Source organism: Octopus sinensis, linkage group LG12, assembly GCF_006345805.1.
Source record: "Octopus sinensis linkage group LG12, ASM634580v1, whole genome shotgun sequence".
NCBI lineage: Eukaryota > Metazoa > Mollusca > Cephalopoda > Octopoda > Octopodidae > Octopus > Octopus sinensis.
The window spans coordinates 23,443,060-23,468,758 of NC_043008.1; the positions used below are offsets into that span (position 1 = coordinate 23,443,060).

At 36.9% G+C, this 25,699-nt stretch overlaps 1 protein-coding gene across 1 annotated transcript in view; it reads left to right on the forward strand.

Moving 5' to 3' along the window:
* LOC115218047 (IQ domain-containing protein H-like) overlaps nt 1-22,706 on the forward strand; it is a 396,498-nt gene extending 373,792 nt beyond the window's left edge. Inside the window, exons 19-21 of the mRNA XM_029787806.2 lie at nt 147-208; nt 15,214-15,322; nt 22,304-22,706. Of these exons, the coding sequence (XP_029643666.2) occupies nt 147-208; nt 15,214-15,322; nt 22,304-22,384 (252 nt within the window). The 3' untranslated portion in view covers nt 22,385-22,706. The remainder of the gene's footprint in view (nt 1-146; nt 209-15,213; nt 15,323-22,303) is intronic.
* Nucleotides 22,707-25,699: the final 2,993 nt, after the last annotated feature.

Consider the following 25,699-nt stretch of genomic DNA (forward strand, 5'->3'; position numbering starts at 1 on the left):
TAACATCAAGGATGTTTTTTCTTTTCATTTTGATATTAAACTAATACTTTATTCATCATACTGTGTTCTTTCTCCATTGTTTCATTTCCCACTTTTTGATTGTTTTTTGACTTAGTGTTATATTTAAACTTGATCCTTTCTTTTAGGAAAAACAGGGTACACTATTCACACTCATTGACTATACTGCACGAAATTATATTGGAATGTTGTAAGTATATATATGTGTATTTATATATGTATATATTTCTTTTCCCATCTTTGCTATTGATTTAGATTTGGAGAGCATAGAAGTGATAATTAGCTGCAAAGCTGAGTCTGTTGTCTAGTTTTGGTTTCTGATTCAGGTTATTTCACCTCTGTTATATTGTTGATGTTTTTTGAAACCTGACAATTTCTCTTTTTCTCCACTCTAATTTATAATATAAAATTTGAGACAATTTGTAACCATTGTTGATTCCTCACTGTGATATAAGACCACATGTTTTTAAAGAATTGTTACATCAATTGAGCTGAATTCAGTAAATGTCTATTACTTATTTTACTGGCTACAGAAATTGGAAAAGTGAAACTAGAATGTAGCTGGTTAACATTAATTACTATAAGATATTTAGTTTCCACTCCACCATTCAGGAATATTTATTAAAACTTGCCTTGGCCTTGTCTAAGGCTTTCTACTCTTTGATAGAGTTGTAGTAGGGCTATCATGACATATGGCATGTCTTGGGCATTTTTAGATCTGGCAGAAGCCTTGCCAAATTTGATTAGAGCTGATTTCTTCTAGAAAGACAGAGAGAAAAACAAACAGACAAACAGATTGAGAGGAATAGAAATAATTCAAGTATAGGATTGGCACGAGATTATCCAGAAATTCAATTTAAAACTACAGAATCTCTATATATATAAAAGGCAGTTCGTCTGTCTGTGTGTCTGTCTGTCTGTGAGTCTGTCAGGTTGTACCCTCACCCTGACCACGGCTTTCAACTGATTCTGATGAAACTTGACACACACATAGCCCAATGTCATAATTCAAAACTAACGCAGCGAAAATTTTGAAAAGTTCCCCCTGTTCTGAAAAAAAATCAATAAATTCGACGTTGTCAATGCAGTTAACAAGTATTGGGAGAAATCGTCAAAACCATATCACTTTGAGACCAACCATGCGAACCCTACAAAACTGACTTTTGTTAAATAGTTGGCGGATTTCAGGCGATTTAGTCGATTTTTGCCGCTTTTATCATAAAGGTTACTAGAAATGGCATATGTTTTCCTTTTGCTTCAAATCCGAGCAAAGTTGGGCTGTAGATGCGTTTGCGGTTGTGCGCGCGTGTCCTTGACACGATGATTGCAGCTCTTCCCATTGGCTCCCCAAACAGTGAATAATGCTCTCAATTAAACACCCTTTGGCCAATCACATGCACTGACACACTCAGTTGTGCACGTATAGTTTGTGACTCACTTCTCTCGGCTCACACCCGCTTGCTTCACACGTTGGCCTACTTTTGCTAATCGCTGCTGCAGCCGCAAGTTATTTGAATACTTTTTTTGTTTAAACTTTCTTTATAACTACCACCTCAAACGTATTACCTTAAATTTTTGACGTACCCTAAGGGTCCTCGGACACTACTTGCAAACTCTTGGTTTATTATAAGCCGCTTTTGTCATGTTCACCAAAAAACTTTTTCCATTCGTTTGTTCAGTTTGGTCCCTTTTCGCTTTTTCGTTGTTGTCACTCACATTGCTGCCCGCTTTTTTTCCGTTTTTGTACATTTTTATACATTTTGGGATACTTACCCCACATGTTCCTTTTTATTACACCTTTGCCAAACACATTGCTATCCACCAAAATGCCACCCAAGAAGAGAAGGACCCTCCTCAGCCCTCAGACGGCCAATGCATCGGCTGCTAGGGCTAGAAGGGCACGTGAGACCCACGAGGAAACCGCTTTGTGCCTCTCGCAAAAAACTTCCCATTCTGCCGCTGCTCAGGCATCTGAAACTACTAGCAACCGTTCTACCCAACTTGCAAGGGCCGCAGCGTACAGATCTTCCCTCTGCTCGAGGTTGACGAAAGAGTAACAGTCCAGCCAAAACATGCGGGCTTCTTCCTGTGCTTCCATCCGCAGACCTCGCGAGAACCCTGAACAAAGGGCCATTCAGAATGTGGCTAACACCGCTAGCACCACCAGGACACGATCTGTCAAAACCCCACAGCAGAGGAGAACTCACCAAGCTGCTGACGCCGCAAACGCAGCCATGGCCCGATCTGCTGAAACACCTCAACAGAAAAGAGCTCGCCAATCTGCTGACGCCGTAAACACAGCCACGGCTTGATCTGACAAAACACCTCAACAGAAGAGAGCTCGCCAAGCTGCTGACGCCACAAACACAGCTATGGCTTGATCTACCGAAACACCTCAACAGAGGAGAGCTCGCCAAGCTGCTAACGCCGCAAACACAGCCATGGCTTGATCTGCCGAAACTCCAGACCAACGAACTATTCGGACATCCAGAGATGCCATTAACACTGCTTCCGCTAGGGCTTCAGAGAGTGCTGAGGCGAGAGCTGAAAGGCTTTCAAGGGATGCCACTGCTACCGCTGTTGCACGCGCATCTCAATCTGCTGAGGCACGGCGCACTCGACTTGAGAGTATCAACCAACGTCGGGATATCATTTCTGGTTGTCACTAGCATTCAACTACGATGCCACAATTAACTTCTCCTTGCATGACAACATCTAAACAAAATCAGAAAATGCACTTTGACTGTCATAGATTTTCTTCATGCATGCAAGGGAACGGTGCCTTGAATGCCTTAATGCCTTTTAGGCTTCATTTTACAAAATAACGGTTCAATGAGTACAAAAAAGGGTAAAAAGGTAAAGGGCATTGCTTATTGACAAAGTTTCTTACATACCCGGGCAACGCCGGGCTATGCTGCTAGCAGTAAATAAAACTAAGACTGTGGTACACTGGTCTTGATAATTTATAGCAATTGTGCTCAAGCTGATAAATACCAGCCTTCCCTATCAAATATTTGTGAAAAGGTTTTGATTCTACCTCTTTTTTATGAAAAAAAAAGAAATTCTAATATTCTTTTTCACTTTACTTTGGTATTTAACAATTTAAAGCCATCTTATTCTTATTTCACATGGCAATTTATTTTCTCCCTTTCCAACTCCACCAGTGGGATCTGGCCCTCCCTATGAGAAATTACTGGATTATTGCAGCTAATTTAGTGGTACACTTCCCATTTGAAGTTCCTTGCAAGTAACCTCTGCTAGCCACTAGAGTACTTGATTGTGCCTCCAAATATAGACTGACAGAAAAGTCCACCAATAAGTAACATGTGCTTCAGCATATTACTTGACCTCTTACAAAACTTTCACAACTCACTTTAGTCAATAACTACCTCTTAATATTCACTGGAGATGATAGCATATCAAATGCAGAATCAGTTACAAACCAAATTGTTTTCACCAACATCAAAAGCAAATTGTTCCATGAGATGTGCTTCTGATCCACTTTGCCCCACCATACTGATCTTGTTACTAATATACCTTTGTAACTTTACTTTTCTCCATCTTTCTGGTACCTATCATGAGAGCAAAATTGCCCTTGCACCCAAAGTCTTCTTCCACTTCTTTTGCATAAGAGCTTCATCTGTGACTTCTTCCACCTTTCACTTGTGTCTTGTACATATGAGAGGCATTGTCTTGACAATTGTTGCATTTCCAGACTCTCCCATCTTTACAATGCAGTGTACCTTGTCTACTTTGAATTCCTCAAATGCTGATATTAATGGCAATCCAGTTTCAGTTGAATGACCAACAGAGCTATATTAGACAACATTTGGAGCTCACTGAACTGCTTCTTTTAGTAAACATTCATCATTTGCTGCATACTCAGAAACCTTGTATACAAGCAGCTGCTACACAACTCCTGGTTGCAACCCAAACTGACAGCACCAGAGCTTTGATTTTTCAGTTATCAATATCCCATCAATTTACTTGGATTACTTGCTCACTTGCCCTTGAGTCTTTACTCCACAATGTTTTTTATTCAAGCTAACCTCATAATAACATCTCAAACTTTTTGTATGTTGCTTCAAAACCCATGGGATGTTCTCTCTGTTTACTTGAAATTGCTTTTCCATTACTTTATCTTTCCTGAGCCATGAAGTAAGTTAGCTTCTCAAACTTTCCCAAAGTTCCTTCAATCTACTTAGCTCCATACAATCATTTAATCATTCATGAAAACCCTCACTGATGGCGCCATAACTTCCTCTATAAGTAGCGATCCTTCAATACACCCTGCTACACAATGAGTCATAACCTCCATCCCCGTCATGAAGAGGAATGGTGAACAGGACATACAATAGAGGTTCCTATTTTCAGGCTATGCTATTCCATAGTTTTATCAAGTCTTTTCGTGAATCTCATTTTGAACTTATGATAGTAGTTCTGCAGTGTATCAGTGATCACTTTCAGAACCCAGAAGTCTAGTGTAAATTGCAGGCAGTTATGACACACCAAGCCATACACTTTAGCCAAATATAACTAAATGGCATTGACATATCTTGCACTGCTGAATGAATTAACAAGTCATCTGTAGATGCTCAATGCATTCTGGAAATCCTGGAACCTCAACTTCCTGAAGGGATGTAAAAAAAAATCTGTTCTTCATGACAAAATCCATCATCCTCCATGCCTATACATGAGTAGCTTGGTGTCAAGCAAGCAAACTGGTGGCAATTGACAAAGTTTGTCTGAAGTTTGTCAGAGTGTGTGGCACACATGCACTGAGCTTTTGGACCTTACCCGTTGAAAGTGAGAGGCAGCAGTATCATAATATCTCATCTGCTGGGCTACTTCCATAGTGAATTGCTTTGGATCCTTGTGGATGAGCTTGTCTAATCAATCCTCATTGGATTGAACAGGTTGACCAGAATGCAAAGAGTCTGTGAGGTCAAATTTCCCCTCCTTGAAGTGTGATAACCATTTCTACACAGTTCTTTCAGTTATAGTGTTTTCTCTGTACATAGATTATATGTTTGCAAGTGGCTTTAGCAGTTTTTGAAATATGACTGAAAAGATGTCAAAATTGCTCATTCTTTTCCAGCCTGGCACTCTATCATCATATGTTGGAAAAGAAGCAAACTTTATTGAAATTTTAAAAACAATAAAGTTGCGAAGGAAAAATAGAGCTACAATTCTCCCACCCCATAAAACACTATGATACAAATGTTTTTTTTATTAATTCAAGTAATATTGGAAAGAAACAAATGAACTTACCTAACAATCCAAGATTTATGTGTGTGTGTGTTTATATATATTCTTTTATCATTTTACTTGTTTCAGTCATTTGACTGTAGTCATGCTGGAACACCACCTTTAGTCAAATAAATTGACCTTAGGACTTATTCTTTGTAAGCCTGGTACTTATTCTGTTGGTCTCTTTTGCCAAACCACTAAGTTATGGGGACGTAAACACACCAACATTGTCAAGTGATGGTGGGACACAAACACAAACAAGACACAAAACATATACATACACACACACATATACGATGGGCTTCTTTCAGTTTCCATCTACCAAATCCCCTCAAAAAGCTTTGGTTGGCCCGAGGCTATAGTAGAAGACACATGCCCAAGGTGTCACGCAGTGTGACTGAACTTGGAACCATGTGATTGGGAAGCAAGCTTCTTACCACACAGCCATGCCTGCACCTATATATATATATATATATATATATATATATATATATATATATATAATATCTTTTACCTTTTACTTGTTTAAAGTCAGATTGTGGCCATGCTGGGGCACTGCCTTATAGAATTTTTAGTCAAATATATCTATCCTATTCTTTTCTTTTAAAAGCCTGGTGCTTATTCTATTGGTCCTAAGTTACAGGAATGTAAACACAGTAGCACCAGTCGTCAAGTGGTGGTGAAGGGACAATCACAGTCACAAAGACACACGCACACACACACACACATGCAACAGGCTTCTTTCAGTTTCTGTCTACCAAATCTACTCACAAGGCTTTGGTTGGCCTGAGAAGACACTTGCACAAAGTTCCATGCAGTGGGACTGAACCTAGAACCATATAGTTGGGAGCAAGCTTCTTACCACACAGCCACGCCTATATATAATATCTAGTATATATAGATCACAGTAGGTGTGTGTATATTGATTAATGCATACATTTCCACAATTCTCAACTGATTTTCATCAAACTTTACATACACATTATTTATGTCCCAAAAATTGTCATGCACTATAACATTTTACCCAGAGCTCTCGTGTAAATGGACAAACTGGGAAAAACAGTAGTTTACACTGGTTTTTCTCTAACTTGTTGTATGTACATAGTATTTTTGTATGTAGGGTCTTCCATACCTTTTTAATCTCTATGGTTGTATATTTGCATTACAGAATATTTTTTAGTTGTTTCCACACATTTTAAATTTATTATTTATTTATATGTTGTAATTGTGTATTATTAATTTCTATATTTTTATGTGTACTGGTGTGTATTGTTTGAGTATTTTGGTTTGAGAATATTATAAAGGTGAAAGGATTTTGTCTATTTATTTTGACTATCCACCTGCAATGGTGATTAAATTGACTAGAAACACTGTACGTGATGAATATCCAATACCAAACAATCTTAATCTCCATATTTAAACTGCATTAAACTTTGGCAAACTTACCTTTACCTATTCTGAGTTTTCTTCTATTTGTCGATACCTTTGTTTACCTACCAATGCATTGTTTCACTTTAAGGATGCTTATTTACTCATCCATTATAATATTTCGACTGTTGTCCATTGTTTCAAATACATTTTAGCATTGTCATTCTTGCATTCTTAAACAGTCACATATGATTCGTCCAAAAAAAATCAACCTTAAGAGTTTTACTTCCACTAGCAAAAGCTATAGATATCTTTCAGAAAGTTCCATACCAATTTAACTTTATGTGGCATTCACTGTTAGTTTATGCCACAGGCTATGTGAGAAGACAGAATAAAGGGGCTTTTGTTAGCTTATAATAAAATCAGTTATCACTTGGTTCACTAAAACCCATTTCCTATTCCAGATAATACAAGCATATCACCTAAAAAGAGAGCATGCATTGGCAGAAAGTCTTCTGAAGCAGCAAGTCTTCTGCAGCAGCAAGTCTTCTGCAGCAGCAAGTCTTCTGCAGCAGCAAGTCTTCTGCAGCAGCAAGGCAGCAGTGCTGGGAGGCTAAAAAACTGAGAACCAGAGGTACTGTAGACTGTTGAAAAGGGCTGTTGCTGCTAGAGCTGTGACTACTCCAGAGCAGCATGAAACCTATTGAGTGCATGCTGCAGTCGCAAGGGCTGCAGAAACCCCTGCCGGGCATGCAATGCTGCATCCACTTCTGCCGCAAGGTTGGCAGATGAAAATAACCATCAGATGATGTAACTTCAGTCTAATGTTCACTGGAAGACTCTTACCCATGGCTATTAGAAGCCATCAAGTAGTTGATGGGCATCAAAAGTGCTCAACTGTGATCTTGCTGATGAATATTCCACTCATTGTTCAGGAAAAACAATTATATTTTGTAGTCATTATCTGTAATCTACTCCCAAAACACTAGTGTAGCTTTACTTTGCATCACTTGCAAACTTATAGGTTCAATGATCATTAAAGTGCAATGACCTCCACAATAACCAGCCTTCAATTTGGTTTTCCATTCCTAGGTTTATTGGAAACAGATTACTGTGCTATTCACAAACCTTTTTGGTAGTTCAATTATTTGGTGAAAAACCCCCACCAAAGCAGCTTAAACTATCCAGATGATGGGTGAATTTGCTAGTATATATATATATACAATCAAAATAAGCAACAAAAATACCTTCGGTAATTTGGTATGATCGTTTCACGCTACATCATTTTATTAAATGTTGTAAGTATTACAACAGTTTTAAAATGTTGAGCAATCATCAGCCATTAATAGAGGTTTTCTATTAATACATAATTTGGATAACACCATACAAAATTCTGGTGCATCTAACTTAAGTACCATATTCATTTGAATCTAAATTTTGCTGAACTTATATATAATATATATATATATATATATATATATATATATATATATATATATATATATATATATATATATATATATATATATATATGTATATATATATATATATATATATATATATATAGTAGTAGTAGTAACAGAAAAGAAGAATTTCAATTATCCCCACATGGTGAGTTGTAATGTATATAAGAAATTAAAAAAGGAAAATACACACACTTACATAGTTTTAATATAATTTTTAATATATCGCCCGGTTTCGCTATCGCTATTCATGATATTATGTTTTACTTATTTGAATATATATTTTTTCTTAAGAAGAAATTTGGTCCATGTTGTGTGTGATGAAATTCACGAGTGAATGACTTCACAAGTAGATAAATAAAGGGAGGTAATTGGTTGTCGTTATTATTGTTATTGTTGTGGTTAAGGGAGATAACTGTTCAGCTTTCGGTAATGGGTGGGGATTATATAAGTGTACAGACAGAGACAAGTTTCAAAAACCTTGTTTAGTAGGGGATTTATGTACAATGTAATCGTGAATTGAAATATATAAAAAGATAAAAGTTGGTTATGCGTGCATATTAAGACGTGTTTTGTATTTTTCAATGAAAAAGGCTTCTTTATTTAAATGTTCTAGTTGAGAGATTGCGTCTTTGCACTTGTAGAAAGGGAAGACTGTGAAATTTGGTTTGATGTTACCTGCACATTTTTCTATATGTTCACTGAGAGGAATTTGTCTGTATTGCAGGAAACGGATTTGCTCCTTATGTAGAGTGGTTCTCTTTTCCACAACCCGAGCAGGTTATTACATAAATTAGGTTCTCAGAGGCACAAGTGAAACTAGTTTTAATTGTGAACCTCTGTCCTTGTTTGAAAAGAAAATCCGAGCCTTCAAGCAGGTTGGGGCAGGTTCCACAGTTTTGGCGTCCACATTTTTCAACCGTTGGTTTCGTGGTTGTTTTGTAAAACTTCGCATTTGTTTAGCGATTTATCTTGTTTTTTGCATTTGATGAGTTTGCGTGTTTTCAGGATGTCGTTCATTTTTGGATCTCTAGTTAGTAAAGGAAGAGTTTGCACAATAGTGTTGAATGCCTCACTGTTTTGAGTTGAGGTGTAGTGTTATGTTTTTTTGTTCTTAGTGTTTTGGTGTCTAATTGTTTGGCACGTTTAATTCCCTCGTCGATAAGAGAGGGTGGATATTGTCTTTTAATAAGTGTTGTTTTGAGGTCTTGAAGACGAAAGTCTCGAGTTGTTCTATCCGACATTATTGTGCAGATTCTTTTTGCTAAGTTGAAAGGGATGTTTATTTTGATGTGTTTTGGGTGGCATGAGTTAAAGAGAAGATATTGTTTTGAATCAGTTGGTTTATAATAAATGTCAGTTATTATTTCATTGTTAACTTTTTTTATCATGATGTCTAGAAATGGGAGTTGTTCTTTGTTATATTCCATTGTGAATTGAATGTTACTATTTATGTCATTTAGTGTTGTTTTGAAATCCAAAAGTTTGTTGATGTTCTCCTTCCAGATGATAAAGCAGTCATCTAGGTATCTCTTCCAATTTTCTCTTATGTAGAGGTAAAATGGGTAACCATATTTCTGAAGTGATACTTCATATAAGGAGAATTCAAAATAACCCATTATTAGGTTTGCAAGAACAGGAGCTGCTTCTGTCCCCATCACAATTCCGCATTTCTGACGATAGTATATGTCATCAAATAGGAAATAATTGTTCTGAAGTATAAATTTTAAGGATTCAATAATAAAGATCTGGTTTATGCGTTCCGGGAGGACTTTGGGGTACTTTTCTAACCAAAATTTCATTGCTTTTATTCCATAATCATGGGGGATGTTGGTGTAAAGATTGATAACATCGAGGGTAACCAATATTGCCTCTTCATTAATTGTTTTTGGTAGGTGTTCTAGCATGTCTAAATCATCCCTAATGAAGCTTTTGATGTATTTCAGCAACGGTTTCAGTAGGATGTCTAGAAAATTGCTTAGTTGGTGGGTTTCACAGGCCGGCCCAGCTACAATGGATCTTAAAGTCAAGTCTTCTGGCGTTTGGATATTTATATATTTGCCTGGTGATTGTTTGCAGGCTTCATTGATTATCTTGCTCTTGTGTATTTTAGGGAGACTGGGTTTACATTTGAAGTTTGTGATGTAGTCTGTTTCTTTTTCTAACAGGCCTTTTCCATGTAGAAGAATTAAGGATGCAAGATTTTTCATTGTTTTTTGTTGTTTATAGTTTATAACTTTTTTGTAGAAGGCCTCGTTTTCTAGTATGGAAAGTACTAGTTTTTTATAGTGTTCTGTGTCCATCAGAACTGCAGCACTTCCTTTGTCAGCTTCTTTAATTGTCAGGTCTTTGTCGTTTTGTAGTTCAGTCAGATTTTTCCATTCTAGATTGTTGAGGTTAGGATTAATTTTTCATTTAATGGATGTGTAGGGGAAATTTTGGATATGGTTGCATAAGTTATCCAGTGTTTTATTCCTACCCTTATGTGGAAGGTAATTACTTCTGTTTTTGACTAGTGATTCATCTTCATTGTCGTAGTCAGTTAGTGCTTCTGTGAGTAGTAGTTTTCTGCGGAATTCCGAAATATTGTCTTTAATTTCATTTTGGTTAGCTCTTCGTGGGGTTGGGGTGAGCTTTAAACCTTTGGCTAGTATATTGATTTTTGTTATGGATAGAATTTGCTTTGATAAGTTAATGACTTTGGGTTTCTCCTGTACGCTTTGTTCCAATGTGTGTCCCTGTTTCTCTCCACTTGGTCTAAAAAATGTTGATTATAGTTCGGTTGGTAGAATTTATTATTTGTGTTATTATTGTTATTAATTAAATCAGTATTATTAGTACTTATCATATTCGGGTTGCTGAGGGGTTGGTGTTGCTGCCTGGGTAAGCTGGTTGGGAGCACGTGGTTAGGATTTCTTTGTTGGAATGAATTCTTGGGGTGCTTAATTATGTTGTTTCTTCTTAATTATGGGTCTCATATATTTCTAGATGCTGGGTAGAAAAAATTATCACTCCTTACTCTAGGCTGGTTTCTTCTAGTGTTTCTAATTAGCGAGTAGTTCCTGTTATTAGATAGAGAATGATTTACTTCTAGGTGCTGGGTTACTTTTCTGTGTTTGTGTTCTTTTGGATTTTGATTGTTTGATCTAGGTGGATGTGCATTTATTTGTGTAGATGCATTTGTTCTAGATTTTTTTATGAAGGGGTTATCTCAAGTGTAGTCTCTTTTAAATTGAACTTCATAATTGAGAAAGAAGTTAATACTGTTTCCCCATCGTTGCAGGGAGTTTATTTCTTCCGTCTCACAGCTGCCTTTCCATAGTTTTATAACACTTTCCAAAAGTTGTTCCTCAGCTTGTTTGGTGAGTTCAGTGTGCATTTCCTCATCAATCTTTTTGTATTTTTGTTCATTATTCGATGCTCTGAGTTTGAGTAACTCAATTTCTATTTTTAATCTTTCTAATGCTAATTTCTCCCTAAGTTTTCCTTGCTGTTCTGGTTCTTCTGGGATTAGTTTAATTTGAAATTTGCGTGAAATTAAAGGTGTTGAGTTAATCCATTTTTTGTAAATTTCTGCTTTATTGTTATTTTTTATCATATTCCAAAATGAAAATTGTTCCTTATTTGGTAACTGATAATAGGCACTGTGGAGTTCTAATGTACTGTACATTTCATACATTGATATGCTCTCAACCATTTCATCGATTCTTGGCAATGGATAAGCATTGAGCTGAGTCAAGTGGTTAATGGTGTGACTGTAATCAACTATGAGCCTTTTTTTTTGTGTCTAGGGTGAGTTTGAAAGCTCAATGATGTCATCACATAACAGTTTTTGTATTTCAGAGCCAATGAACTGTTTGTCAGGCTTTGAAAAACAACAAGACTTTGTTGCAATTGGTTTGCAGCCTAGGGCCAGGTTGCGAAATAAGGATGGTGCTTCAAGCATTGCTGCTGCTATTCCACACACAGAAAAAGTAGGCTTTTCTTCTTTGAAAGAAATCTGGAGGTCTTCATGCTGGTCCAAGAAATCATGTCCCAGTATAACATCTGATCACAGTTCGGGTAACATGGAAAGTTTTACATTGTCATACACTTGACCTTGGTAGCAGAGTTGCACAAATCAATTACCTTTTGTTACACTTGAAAATTTCAGGGAAGCCATGAAAATCTTTGGCTCTAAAGGATAAGTGTTTAGTTCCAGGGATTTGGAAAGATCAGAGCAGATGTAGCTCTCAGAACTTCCAGTGTCAGCAAGAGCTTTGATAGAAGTATCATTGATGGAAATTTTGATGATAGCTTTAGACAGGTTTGTAGGTGCAGCTGCAGTAATAACCATACTCAATTGAGGATCTGTGGCAGATACAAATTCAGACCATGTAGAATTAGGCGTAGATTAGCAAATCTTTAAGAAATGCCCCTTTTTACCACATCTTTTGCAGGTGGCATTCTGTGCAGGACATTTTGACCTAGGATGGTCAGAGTAACCACAAAAAAAAATGTTTTAAGGAGTTCACTGCTCCTGTTGTAGATGACATATCGTCAGATTCAGTATTCTTGGTCAAAGAGATACTACCACAGGGTGTTTGGGTTGTGTAAGCCATTTCAAGAGATTAAGTCAGGTCAAAAGCCCTTTGAAGGTCAAGAGTTTTATTTTCCAACAGTCTCTGTCTGATATGATTTGAACTTAGACCACTGATGAATGCATCTTAAATGGTGTCTTCATAATTCTTTTCTGCAGTAACAGTTTTAAAGTTACATACTTTGGAAAGTCCTTTAAGCTTTTGTAAAATCTGGTCTAAGGTTTGACCCAGATCTTGTTTTGTAGTAGTGAGAATATGCTTAGCGAAAATCTCATTTCTTGGTTTAACATAAAAGTTTTCAAGAATTTCAATAGCAGTTTCATAATTAGGACATTCTGCAATATATTTGTATACTGACGGAGCCACAAAATTGGTCAGCAAGTGGAATTTATCAGGATTTTGATCTTCAATGGAGGATAAGAAATTGTTGAAAGTTCATTGGTTCTAGTTCTTTGCAGCATCGAGAGAATCAGGAGAATCAAAGCATTCCAGTCAAAGAAACCACTCCGTTTTGAATGTCAAATAAATTGAAGTAAGACAATATACAAAAGACAGGTGTGACCTTATGATAGGTTTCATTTAACATTCAATACAGCATACTTCACAGTATTAGCTACAATAAAAGCATACAAGATGATAAGTGTTAATCATGAGCAATGAAACATCTAATGAGGACAAACTTTAGATACAAACACAAATCATGCTATTTTTGACAATCCTGTTGGTTAAAACAGTCATCAACAGGAAATAGGATGTCATCATCATTGTGATACTGGTTTTTCCTGCTGGGGAAGAGGTGATAGTCAGATGGGGCCAAATCAGGAGAATAGGGAGGGTGATCAACCAGTTCAAAGCCACAGTCATGTACAGCAGCTATTGAAACCAAGTATTGTCCTAATGAAACAAGACCCGTTTCCTTGGTGTTTGGTCTTGATAGCCTTTTGTAATTGCCTCAGAAAGTTTGTATAGTACTCTTCATTGATGGTGTGGCCCTTTTGAAGGAAGTCAATAAACACAATGCTATTTGCATCCCCAAAACTTGAGGCCATCACTTTCCCTGCTTGAAATGACCTTGGCCTTCTTTTTAGTAGTTCTTTGGAGCAGGTGAAGAGGGGTGTTTCCACTGCATGGATTATCTCTTTGTCTCTGGCTCAAAGTAGTGAACCCAACACTCATCGTGGGTTAGAAAACACAAGGAAACCATCTGGATCTGCCTGAAATAATGTCAGATTTTCCCATGATGTGATCAGTCTGATGTGCTTCTGATCAGGTGTCTATATATGAGGTACTCACTGTGCAGAAACCTTCCTAATGCCGAGTTTATTGTGCAGAGTATTTTCAACTCTCTCATGGGATATGCAATGATCAATGTTTTCCTCAATAGTGGTAGTTGCAGGACATTCATATGGTGGTTTGTCTTCAAGGCTTCCCTTCCTCTCCTATTTTTGCAGAAGTGTCATCCCCTAATGTAGCAGCCATGTCAGTATGAATGTCATTGGGGGAATAAACCCATTTTCTGCAGGTACTTGATAACGTCATATCAATTTTTTTCCATTTTCAAGAGAATTCACTACAACTCACTAGTGAAGTCTTCTTTGAATAGCTAGATGTAAGTTTAGCTGGAAAGAAACAATTCACTTATTAAAAAAAAAAAAAGAGTTGAAATTAATGCATGCAAGATTTCATAGCTGTAGCATCACTCCTTCATATTCAGCCTATGGACTTTTCAGTCCAACCTCATACAGCTCACAGATGACAGCTGTGAGTTTCTATGAATGTAGTAAGGTTTCACTATGACAGATGAAAATTACCATAAAAGAAGTAAAACACAAACCCAAAAGAAAGGAAAACTGGTGAGTGCAAAGAGCAGTACCAGGTAGTAAGTATATATATATATATCAAGGAAAGAAGCTGAAGTTAGAGATTATGAAGAGAAAGAAAGCAGCCAGACAATCAACCAGTTAAGATGCTGAAAGTAATCTCTACTAGTCACTTGTATAGTCAATCAAATAAGGTTGGATGGTTCATTCTAAATAACTAACATAACAATATTGTCATCAACTGCAAAGCTGAAATACTCTAGAAAGGAATAACTACAGAGGTTCGAACTGATGGGCTAAATTATGAAAGTAGTAGAAAGAGTTTGCTGGTGGGGATATTTATTGTGTGTGGAGGTTAGCAGTTGGGTAAAGAGGTGCCAAAGAATCCAGGTGTAAGGGACCTGCAAAAGAGGAAGAGTAAAGAGAATAGATACAAAAAGAAGTGGTAAAGTTGATCTTTGTGGGGTGAACTCAGTGAAGACAATGAAGGACTAGATAAAGTTAAATGGCAGATGCTATGCTAGAGAAGACATGTTAAATCCATGCAGCAAAGGAAAATAGATATAAAGTGGTAATGGTAGTGGCAGCACTATTGTTGCTACATTAATATAAAGTTATCTGTGCATATCATCTTTAGAGAATTACATTTGCAGAGCTTTGTTGCATTATTTTCTTGTACAGATTTTACGATTAACAATCCGGAAATATTTTTAGGGTCATTAGTAAGGACTTACGCAATGGTTTGGCTGCATTTGCTCGAAACCTCAACACACTACATGAAGAAGTATCATCCCCTAACATGCAAGGAGAAACTAATTTCAAGGTTGGTACTATTTGTTTATTTACATTTACTTCATTCCATGCTACTTAGATCTTAGGAATGTAAATAATGAATATGAGGAACAAACACTAAAATTATCACACATAAATTATTTATTTAAAATAAATAAGAAATTTACTGAAAACCCCAAATTATTCATACATTAATGAGATTATATATGTTTTAAATCTATCAACTATTTACTTTTCTCTCTGTTAACCTACCTGCTTACTTTGTCTTCTTTCCTTCTCATCTATTTATGTATTGGATTTAGTGCTTCACTTCTGATCTATTTTAGACAGCTAAGTATATGATTACTTTTACCTCCCTTGGTATGCAAATCCATAACCCTTACAGAGCTAAAAATGTTATTGGTTTTGACTTCAATAGGCCGACCTAAGCCGACTTCAATGAAGGCCGACCTAAGCCAGGAGATCCAGCGAGCCATCACCAACCATCTATGCAAATCACAAGGACCACTCACCCATTACCAACTTCCCCTACCTCGACATTCCTGTTAAATGTACGTGGCATCAACCCATCAATTATTGCCCAAAAATGGAAGATCCCATATATAGAGAGTTGGCTTGCTGAAATGGCACATTGCTTCCCTTTCTTTATCCTTACCGAGACTCACCTGAACAACACCCATATGGACGCAGAGGTGAAAATAAAAGATTTCACCATTGTTCGTGCGGATCGCACAGACCGAAATAAGGGAGGGACAGCCATCTTTATCCATGACTCCTTTTCACTTGATGCCAAGGACACATTTTCCAATGGCTACTGTGAATCGGTATCAGTATACAACAAAGCCAAGGACATAACCATTGTTGGTCTTTACAGGCCTCCACAGGCACCTCTAAAGTACTTTGAAGAGTGCCTTAGCAAAGTCAAGTCCTTCCTTCGGAAGTACCACTCCGGAAACATAATAGTGATGGGTGATTTTAACCTCCCTCATGTGAACTGGCCCACAAATACTCCGAAGTTGGGCAAGTGCTCTACATCAGATAGGGCAGCAGCAGAACTGCTCTTTAATCTGATGGATGAGTATTTCCTGACTCAGCTAGTGCTTGAACCAACGAGACAGAATAAAACGATCTTGGATCTGGTACTGACCAATCACTCTAGCTACGTTCACAGCATTTCAGTCGAAAAAACTCTCCTCTCAGACCACGACATGGTACTCTGCAATCTTAATTCCCGACGTATAAAAACCAAACCAGCCAATCCCACTCCATGGCACCCATTTGACAACATAAATTTCCACAAAGCGGACTGGGGAACAATCAGAAAGGATCTGTCTTCCATCGACTGGTCTTTTACTCTCAATTCCCCTCATATTGAGACCGCGTGGCAGCACTTTGAAACCATTGTCACCGACACATGCTCTAAACACGCTCCCAAGAAATCTACTAACACAAACAGAAACCGGCTCCCTAAAAAGAAAAAAACACTCTTCAGGCGCATCAAAAGACTCAACAAAAAAATCAACCAATTAAAATATTCCCACACGCAACATCCACATTCAACAATAATGAAAAGACTAGAGCTGGAAAAACTTCATCTGCAGACTAACATGAAAACCTCCATTGAAAATCAAAGAGCTGTGGAGGAACAATGGGTAATCAAAAACATCAAACAGAACCCAAAAGTGTTCTATTCTTATGCAAATAAGCATAGAACCACTGTCTCACCTATTGGGCCATTGATTGATGAAAACGGCATTCCCCAACACGATGCTAAAGAAATGGCAGAAATACTGCAGAAACAATATTGCTCTGTCTTCAGTGTTCCCACTGATATTGTTGTGAGGGAAACGAACGAAGCTGACTCCCAACACAAAATCGCAGACATAACCTTCACTGCCACCGACATCGTAGCAGCAATAAATGAGGTCAAACATTACTCCGCTGTAGGCCCTGATAGATTTCCCGCCAGTCTCCTGAAGGAATGTAGATATCAACTTGCAGTCCCTCTGATCAACCTCTGGAGAAACTCGTTAGACGCAGGTTATATACCGAAAAAGTTTCTATCCCAGTCGGTCATCCCGGTTTTCAAACAGGGAAACAGATCCCTCGCAGTCAACTATCGCCCAATCTCACTCACCTCCCACATCATTAAAGTGTTTGAAAGAGTGTTAAGATCAAGGATAGCTGACTTCCTGGAGACCCACAAACTCCTAAATTCAAATCAACATGGCTTTCGCTGTGGCAGGGACTGTCTAACACAGCTCTTACACCACATTGAAGATGTACTCAAAGCCTTGGGAACAGGTTCGAACTCTGACGTCATATACCTTGACTTCAGTAAAGCGTTCGACAGGGTAGACCATAACATCCTACTCTCAAAATTGGCAAATGTTGGAATCCGTGGAAAAGTTCTACACTGGATTCAGTATTTCCTAGCGAATAGAACACAACATGTTGTAGTTGATGGAGTCCACTCAAACCCAGCAAAAGTCACCAGCGGTGTTCCCCAGGGAACTGTTTTGGGTCCGCTACTCTTCATAATTTATGTAAACGACCTTTCCAGTGTCGTACATCACTGCAAAGTGAAAATATTCGCTGATGACACTAAGCTCCAGCAAATCGTCAATGAAGAAGCAGACCGAACTCAACTCCAGTCTGACCTATATGCTGTGAGTCAATGGGCAGACAGAAACAAAATGCAACTGAATGAGGGAAAATTTGAGCTGATGCATTTTGGAAGAAATTCCTCACTAAAGCAACCATACTCTCTTCCTTCAGGGGAACCGCTCACAGCCTCTAACAATATCAGAGACCTGGGTGTAATTGTTGATGACGATCTCAGTTGGAGCGCACACATCAACAAGAAGGTCGATACAGCTCGTAGGATGAGTTCCTGGATCTTAAGAACTTTCCGGTCCAGAGAACAAGGTGTCATCATACCACTTTTTTCATCCTTTGTACGGCCACACCTTGAATACTGCTGCCCACTGTGGTCTCCTCACACAAGACAAAACATCTCCAGAATTGAGTCACCCCAGAGGGCTCTCACTAAACAAATTGAAGGCATGGCTGCTCTCGACTATTGGGATCGCCTTAAAGCCTTGAAACTTTACTCCCTCCAGCGTCGCCGTGAGCGGTACATCATTTGTACGATGTGGAAAATATACCGCCAACTTTGCCCAAACGACCTAAACATTAGCTTCAAGGTTCATCCGAGACTTGGACCACGGGCTATACGTCCCCTGCCAAATTCAAGATCACAACATACATGTACACTGCAACATAATTTCCTTTCCTCAACAGGCCCTGCCCTATTTAACATTGTCCCGAGGGAGATCAAAGAGGAAAAGGATCCCATCAACTTCAAACAGAGTCTGGATAGATTCCTTCAAAGAATACCAGACAAGCCACCCATAATTGGATACAACTCACCCAACAAGAACTCACTACTTGAACAAAACTGGATACAACTCACCCAACAAGAACTCACTACTTGAACAAAACTTGACTTAAACAGGATTCGAATAATCCTATCAGGTGGTGCTATTAAGTTAGACATGGCCTGGACCAATCTCTGGTCGAAACATATCTAAGTTTTATCTAAGTTTTTATCTAATATAGCCTTCAACCATGAAAGCATCCTATCAAAGTTGCTCACTTATCTCAGGTCAAGGGTTCCCTCTCAGAGTTTTCTAATGCAGTGGGGGATACTCTCTATCATTCATTTCATCAACTCTGCTACACTCAATTGTTACATCTCTAACATTGTTTCTTTTGTTCATTAATTATATTCTTGTCACATCTATGTATACTCCTCAACACTTTGCATGCAAGTCAACACTCTGATAACCTAAACAGCTTACTCCAAATATACACTAAAGGGAGATCTAGTAGTCATCTTCCATTCAGAATAGGGCCAGCTTGTCCCATTCAATAACATCCAGATGCAGCCAGCAAATATAGTAAGGAAACTTATTTGTAATACTTTCTCTATTATACAGCCCAACTAAAATTTCAGAAATTTTATCAATGCTAGGCTTCATAATCTATAGCATTCCCAAACCAGCATCCCAAAGTCTAGGCATCCTGTGTTGCACCAAAAGATACTTCAATACTGGTGAAGCTGAAACTCTACAAAACTCAAGTTTGACACACATATGATAGTGCTGCTACACAGCTAAATAACTTAGGAAACTTCTAAACATGACAATTCATTTGATTTGCAAAGATTCCATCAATAGCTCAATACTGTCATTTGATCACAGTTGTGTTGTTTCCTTTTGCTATTTGTTTTACTGTTTTATGATGGTATCTGATTCTGAAAATAAGAAAACTGCATACTACTTCCACCCAAAGACAACTGATGTACATATGTCACCACTTACCTTCTCTACTTTACTTCATTTGCCAATTCCTGCAATAGATATGCTGCTAATCAATTCTCTGCAGTTTATTTCCACTGGCACTCTCATTGGTGACAATATGGAGAAGTTTAATTTGAACGTCACGTCAATCACCTATGCTGAACTAGGTTATCCTGCAAATGTCAAGGGCACTACCCTCCACCTTTCACTTAATGATATAGAAAAGAAATTAACTACATCTATCCCTTTACAGATCATTGGCTTTGTGCCGGCATTTCTTCTGGCTTTAGGTTCTGAGTTCAAATGCCACTGAGGTCAACTTTGCCTTTCATCCCTTAGGGTCAATAAAATAAGTAATTGTTGGGCACTGGGGTCAACATAATTGATTAGCCCCCTTACCTAGAATATATGAAGCCCAATATACCCATCATGATTACTGTTTGACATGGGTACACCAGCCACATGCATTACAACCATATGCACGCAACATGCTGATTTCATATCAAGATAAACAGTATGTGACTTTGCAGCTAGGTCCCTGTTAGAATTTTCTTCAGGTTAAGTAGCCCAACCAACTCAAAAGATCCCTGAATAGAAGTTGTTTAAGGATGATGAACAAAACACCCATGTTTCCAGAGGTGAATTATTCAAACCCCAAAGAATTCCTTTCAACATATGGCTATGATGCTCCCCCACTACTCCTGTTTGTGATTAGAGATGCACACATTATTAGCCACTAAGGGACATACTCAACTGGTTAAGGTCAAGAAATTGACAAGCAAATCTGTGGTATTGAGCAGAATATCTGCTGTAGCCCATGTTTTACACCAAGACAAAAACATGTAATGATAACAATCCAATTAATTAAGATCAGAAGCCATGAGAGCCACTGATTGGTATTGCATCAGGGCAGTTTATTACTTTGCTGGGTATGATGGAAAGTGTCAGCTGTCCACAGCCAGCAGACTGAAGTGACTCTTGTTTACTGGTCATGCTTCAAGAATCCTGCAAAAAATTCTTGCAGTTCCAATCAATACTGATTTTTGTAGATGTTATATCTTTACTATAGTACCAATGTTTTTGAGCCACGTTGGTAGTTGAGTGCTGATACTTCCAAGTGTGCTAATTACTACTGGCATCCCATCTACTCCTCTCATTGACAAACTTCATACTTCCCACTTCAAATCATCCACTCCTCCCACCACCACCACCACCACCACCACTACTACTACTACTACTACTACCACCACCACCACCACCACCACCACCACCACCACCACTACCACCACCACCACCACCACCACCACTACTACTACTACTACTACTACTACTACTACTACTACTACTACTACTACTACTACTACTACTACTACTACTACTACTACTACTTCTTGATGTGGTAAGTGCTAAGCTGTTTGTTATTCAAGAGATAGAAACTTGGTTTTTATTCTTTAGAAGGGTATGAATATCATATCTTCACAATTAATCTGACACCTCTTAACTGTATATTGATGCATCATTATTAATATAATGATATTGAATAGTGACTGTAAAATATGTTCCAAGTTTATTTCTGTTTCCCAGAATTTACTTGTGTTTTGTATTGGTTTCAGTAGTTTTGATTGTGAATTTTTCAATATTTTTTAGTATTTTTCAATTATCTTTGTTATTAAACATCGATTTCTCTTGGAAAACATTTTTTTTCCTTTCGTCATATTATTTTTCTTCTAAATGTATGTTAAGAAAGATTTTGTTTGAAAAAAATATAGAAAAAATTATGAGCATGTGAATATTGATAAAAGTTATAGGTAGACAGAAAAATATATTGTAGAAGGAAACTAAAAAAAATTATTACAAACAAATAATATTTATTGAAATCAATTGTTAGATGTTTATTTTTAAATTTAAATAATTTCAGCATGAAATGAAATATTCCAATAATAATCCATAAAATAAAAATTAGTATTTTTCAGAGCAAAGTAAACAGACATAGAATTATTCTTGGAACAAATATTCATAAGATTAAACTTTGTTTTTATCTTTTTTTAAAATTTAATTTTTTTCTCTCACTGAGTATAAATTCCATCTTTTTGAGACACTATCAAATGATGGTCACTGCTATGAATAGCTATTCAAATAGTCATTATCATATTAAAATTTTTAACAGTCCATATGTGCTGGCAAATTTATATAGTGGATAATACTACATATAACTGTTATAACTTTAAATCTGATTTTAATGTATTAAACTGACAGATGGAAGCATATAATATCTAAAAAAAAGATTGAAATTCCATTATACTGAATTGATTTTAAAGCAGATAATTTTTCAGGACTGCTTTAAGCAAAGGTTACAGACTTAAAATGGTTGACTTCCATTTCAATTCGAATACCAGTGTTTTTTTTTTTTTTTATACAACCTTGATAACTTGGCATATTGAATTAGATAATATTCAAGTTGAATAACTATGGAAATTATCAAGTACAATTTTTTTTAATAATATTTGTGGCATGATAGTTACTATGTGTGATAATGTTGATATCTGTTGTTTTAACTGCTTTATTTCTCATTAAATGTTTTTGTCATTTAAAAAATATTGTTTTTACTCTTATTTTATTTTGATATTTTATATTCCTCATGTTCCCAGGAGGCCATTAACAGCATTGAAGAAATTATTGGAATAACTGTGCTGAATGAGCAGGAGGATAAGAAAACAAAAAAGAAATGAAAATTAATCAGACAAGCACATTATTCTATCATGCTTAAATATTGAATATTTCTGATACAAACTTCATTAGAAAAGAACAACATGACAAAACAAAAGAGAAAAACAAAAACAAAAGTTTATTTTAGATTCAGTTTCAGTACCTAGAGAGAAAAGAAAAGATTAGAGATAAAAAACAATTTGTACCTTAAATAAATTGGGGCTTTATATAAAATATTGATAGATTGCTACCAGAAGCATTTTGGAATATTGTGCCTTATTTTCTTACTAATATTTTGTTACCTTTTAAAATATTAAAAATAAAGAAAATATCTATATACATGTATGCATATATTTCTTTTAATGAACTATTTCTTAATTCTCTACTCCTTTTGAAAGATTGGATAGAAGGGTGAAGACCCCCTTCTGAGTTACAAGTCCAGGCAAGTTTGTTTTGTGGAGTATCTCCAAGTATTTTCAGTCTCTGAGCACATGGCCTATTACTAATCATGACAATAGGAAAAGAGAAATCACGAGAAAAAGGTGAATTAAAAAAAAGATGAGAATTAGAGTTATGTCCCCTTTGACTGTAAAGCTATAAAGCTTGTTGGTGTAGAATCAAAGGAAAGGCTCTAAATTCAGCGATACACCTGCTCAATCAGGAACGGGTGGTGTTCTCCAGTTCACCAAAAGACACTTGTGCATGTGTTTGCATTTGCTGAAAATTTCCAATCTGAAATCCAGCAGTGCAGTGGAATTCCCAGATCTAAAAAGGATATGCGATCTATCAGCTTTGCATAACTTGCATCTTTTAGATCCATTAACATTTGGCATGGATTTTGCTACGATTTTCCACTTGATTACATGTGACATCGAGATGGTCTTCAAAGCTCCATATGTAGCTTTACTTTTGTCTACATGCCAGAAAGAAGATAGGTAATCAGCATAGTGTCTTTTGAAGTCACCTTGTAAGTCTTACACCCGATGTAAGTCTTCTTTTTGGTTAGGTTATCCTGTAGCGTTGCTGTTACTTCTGCCTTATATACATTGGAGTTTATCATGCATGCCTGGTCATGTGGGCAAGCTCAAAGGTTTCAACAGTTGCAACTGGGAGTGGGCTCTTGATGGTGTCTCTGGGTAATGATGATCTTCATATTGGGGTGGCAGCTATATAATAATTTAATTAAGTATTTGTTGAAGATCTTTCTGTATTTGTTAGTTTTAATATTCAGGGAGAAGGTGGGGCGAACCAAATTATTGTCCTAGTCTATTTTTTTGATTCATATTATTACTAGAAGGGCTGTAATATATCTTATCGTTGGAGCCACTGTTAGCTAGGGCACTATTATAGTAGGGGGCAGCCTCATCAAAAATTTCTTTGGAGGAAGAAATTGGATATCCTATATTAGCTATCAGGTCTCTGAATACTATAGAGAGGCAGCAGGGTTGTTTATGTATGTAGGCTATTTTCTTGTTAGGTTTGTAGTATGGTTTATAAGCATGAGATTTTAGACCTGGCGAAACACCTAAAAATCGACTTTTGACAGATTACTAGTAACAGTGATTTTGAGACTTTATTGACTAAAGGTAGTTTTTTCTTGGATCTCAAAGTATTTAATATAACTTGGATCTCAAAGTATTTAATATAAAAAGATTTACAAGATCACAGATGTCAGTACTGTCATACAATTCCATCGATACATCAAATCTTTAACCCATGCTGGACCCTTACTAAATAGAAGCATTTTTCTCAGATGCATGATAAAGTCTAGGTCCATCAACATATGTTTTTGTAAACTCAGTTGCCTTATAGTGGAATAAAAATCTATAATATCAAACTGAGTAAATCTAACCCTATGTTTATCCTTTATATTCTTAAACCATTCTATTACAGTATTACTATTATCCCATTGTTGTAGCAGAAACCATAATCAATGCAGCTGGTATAGAACAAAATGACAGAAAATATGTCAAAGTCCACAAAACTTTGACATATTCTGGTGCAGGTGGTGGCCTCTAATTCATGAAAAGAAACCTGGTTATGTGTTTGTACCTGCTAAAATCTTCAGATCTGAAATTAAGTAATATGTTGAACTTCTCAGAAGAATATGAAGTTGCATTAACATATAACTTGGATTTTTCTACGATTCTCCACTTAATTGAATGTGGTGTGGAACTACTCTTCAAATTCCATATGTGGTTAACCAACTGATTTGCATTACTTTTGTCAAAGTGCTGGAAAAAGGATAGGTGCTTAATGTTTTTGAAATCACATATGCTGATATACATATACTGATGTAATTCTGCAACCAGAGAGGATGGGGATCTAAGTTGTCTTCCTTTCTTTTCTTTCTTCTCGTTCCAATTATTGCATTAACCTACTTTGTGTTTTTCTTCTCTTCTTTTTTCTCTCTTATTCTATCATTATCCAGCATCTCTGTTTTTAAAATATATTTAATGCATAAACAGAGTCTGAAAGATTGCTTGGGGATGCACAGCATATCTTATAAATATGACTAGTTAAAGCATGAAATTATTAGTAGCTCTTTCGGCTGTGTATTAAGTTAATATACACACACACACACACATATATATATATATATATATATGTATATATATATATATATATATGTATACACACACATATACGGCAGAGGTAAATGGCATGGACTGCACCCACTTTCTCTTTACTCTTTTACTTGTTTCAGTCATTTGACTGCGGCCATGCTGGAGCACCGCCTTTAGTTGAGCAAATTGACCCAAGGACTTATTCTTTGTTAGCCTAGTACTTATTCTATCGGTCCCTTTTGTCGAACCGCTAAGTTACGGGGACGTAAACACACCACCGTCGGTTGTCAAACGATGTTGGGGATGGACAAACACAGATACACAAACACGTGCACACACACATGTATATATATATATACGATGGGCTTCTTTCAGTTTCCGTCTACCAAATCCACTCACAAGGCTTTGGTCGGCCCGAGGCTATAGTAGAAGACACCTGCCCAAGGTGCCACACAGTGGGAATGAACCTGGAAACATGTGGTTGGTAAGCAAGCTACTTACCGCACAGCCACTCCTGCTCTAGGTTTTTTTATGTGTGTTTTTGCTACAGAAACCCACTTTTTCGTGTGGAGATTCCGAATTTGCCAAAAAAAAAAAATTTTGCATTTCAAAATTTTAATCCCTCCACCCCCATCCCACGCCAATTTTTCACTTTTTTTAGAAATCTTTTTTTTTGCGAAATACGTAGAAAAATACAGAGATTATGAATCTGAAAAAAAAAGATTTTGTAAAATTTCAATTTTTCAAAAAAGAATAAACTCCCCTCCCTTC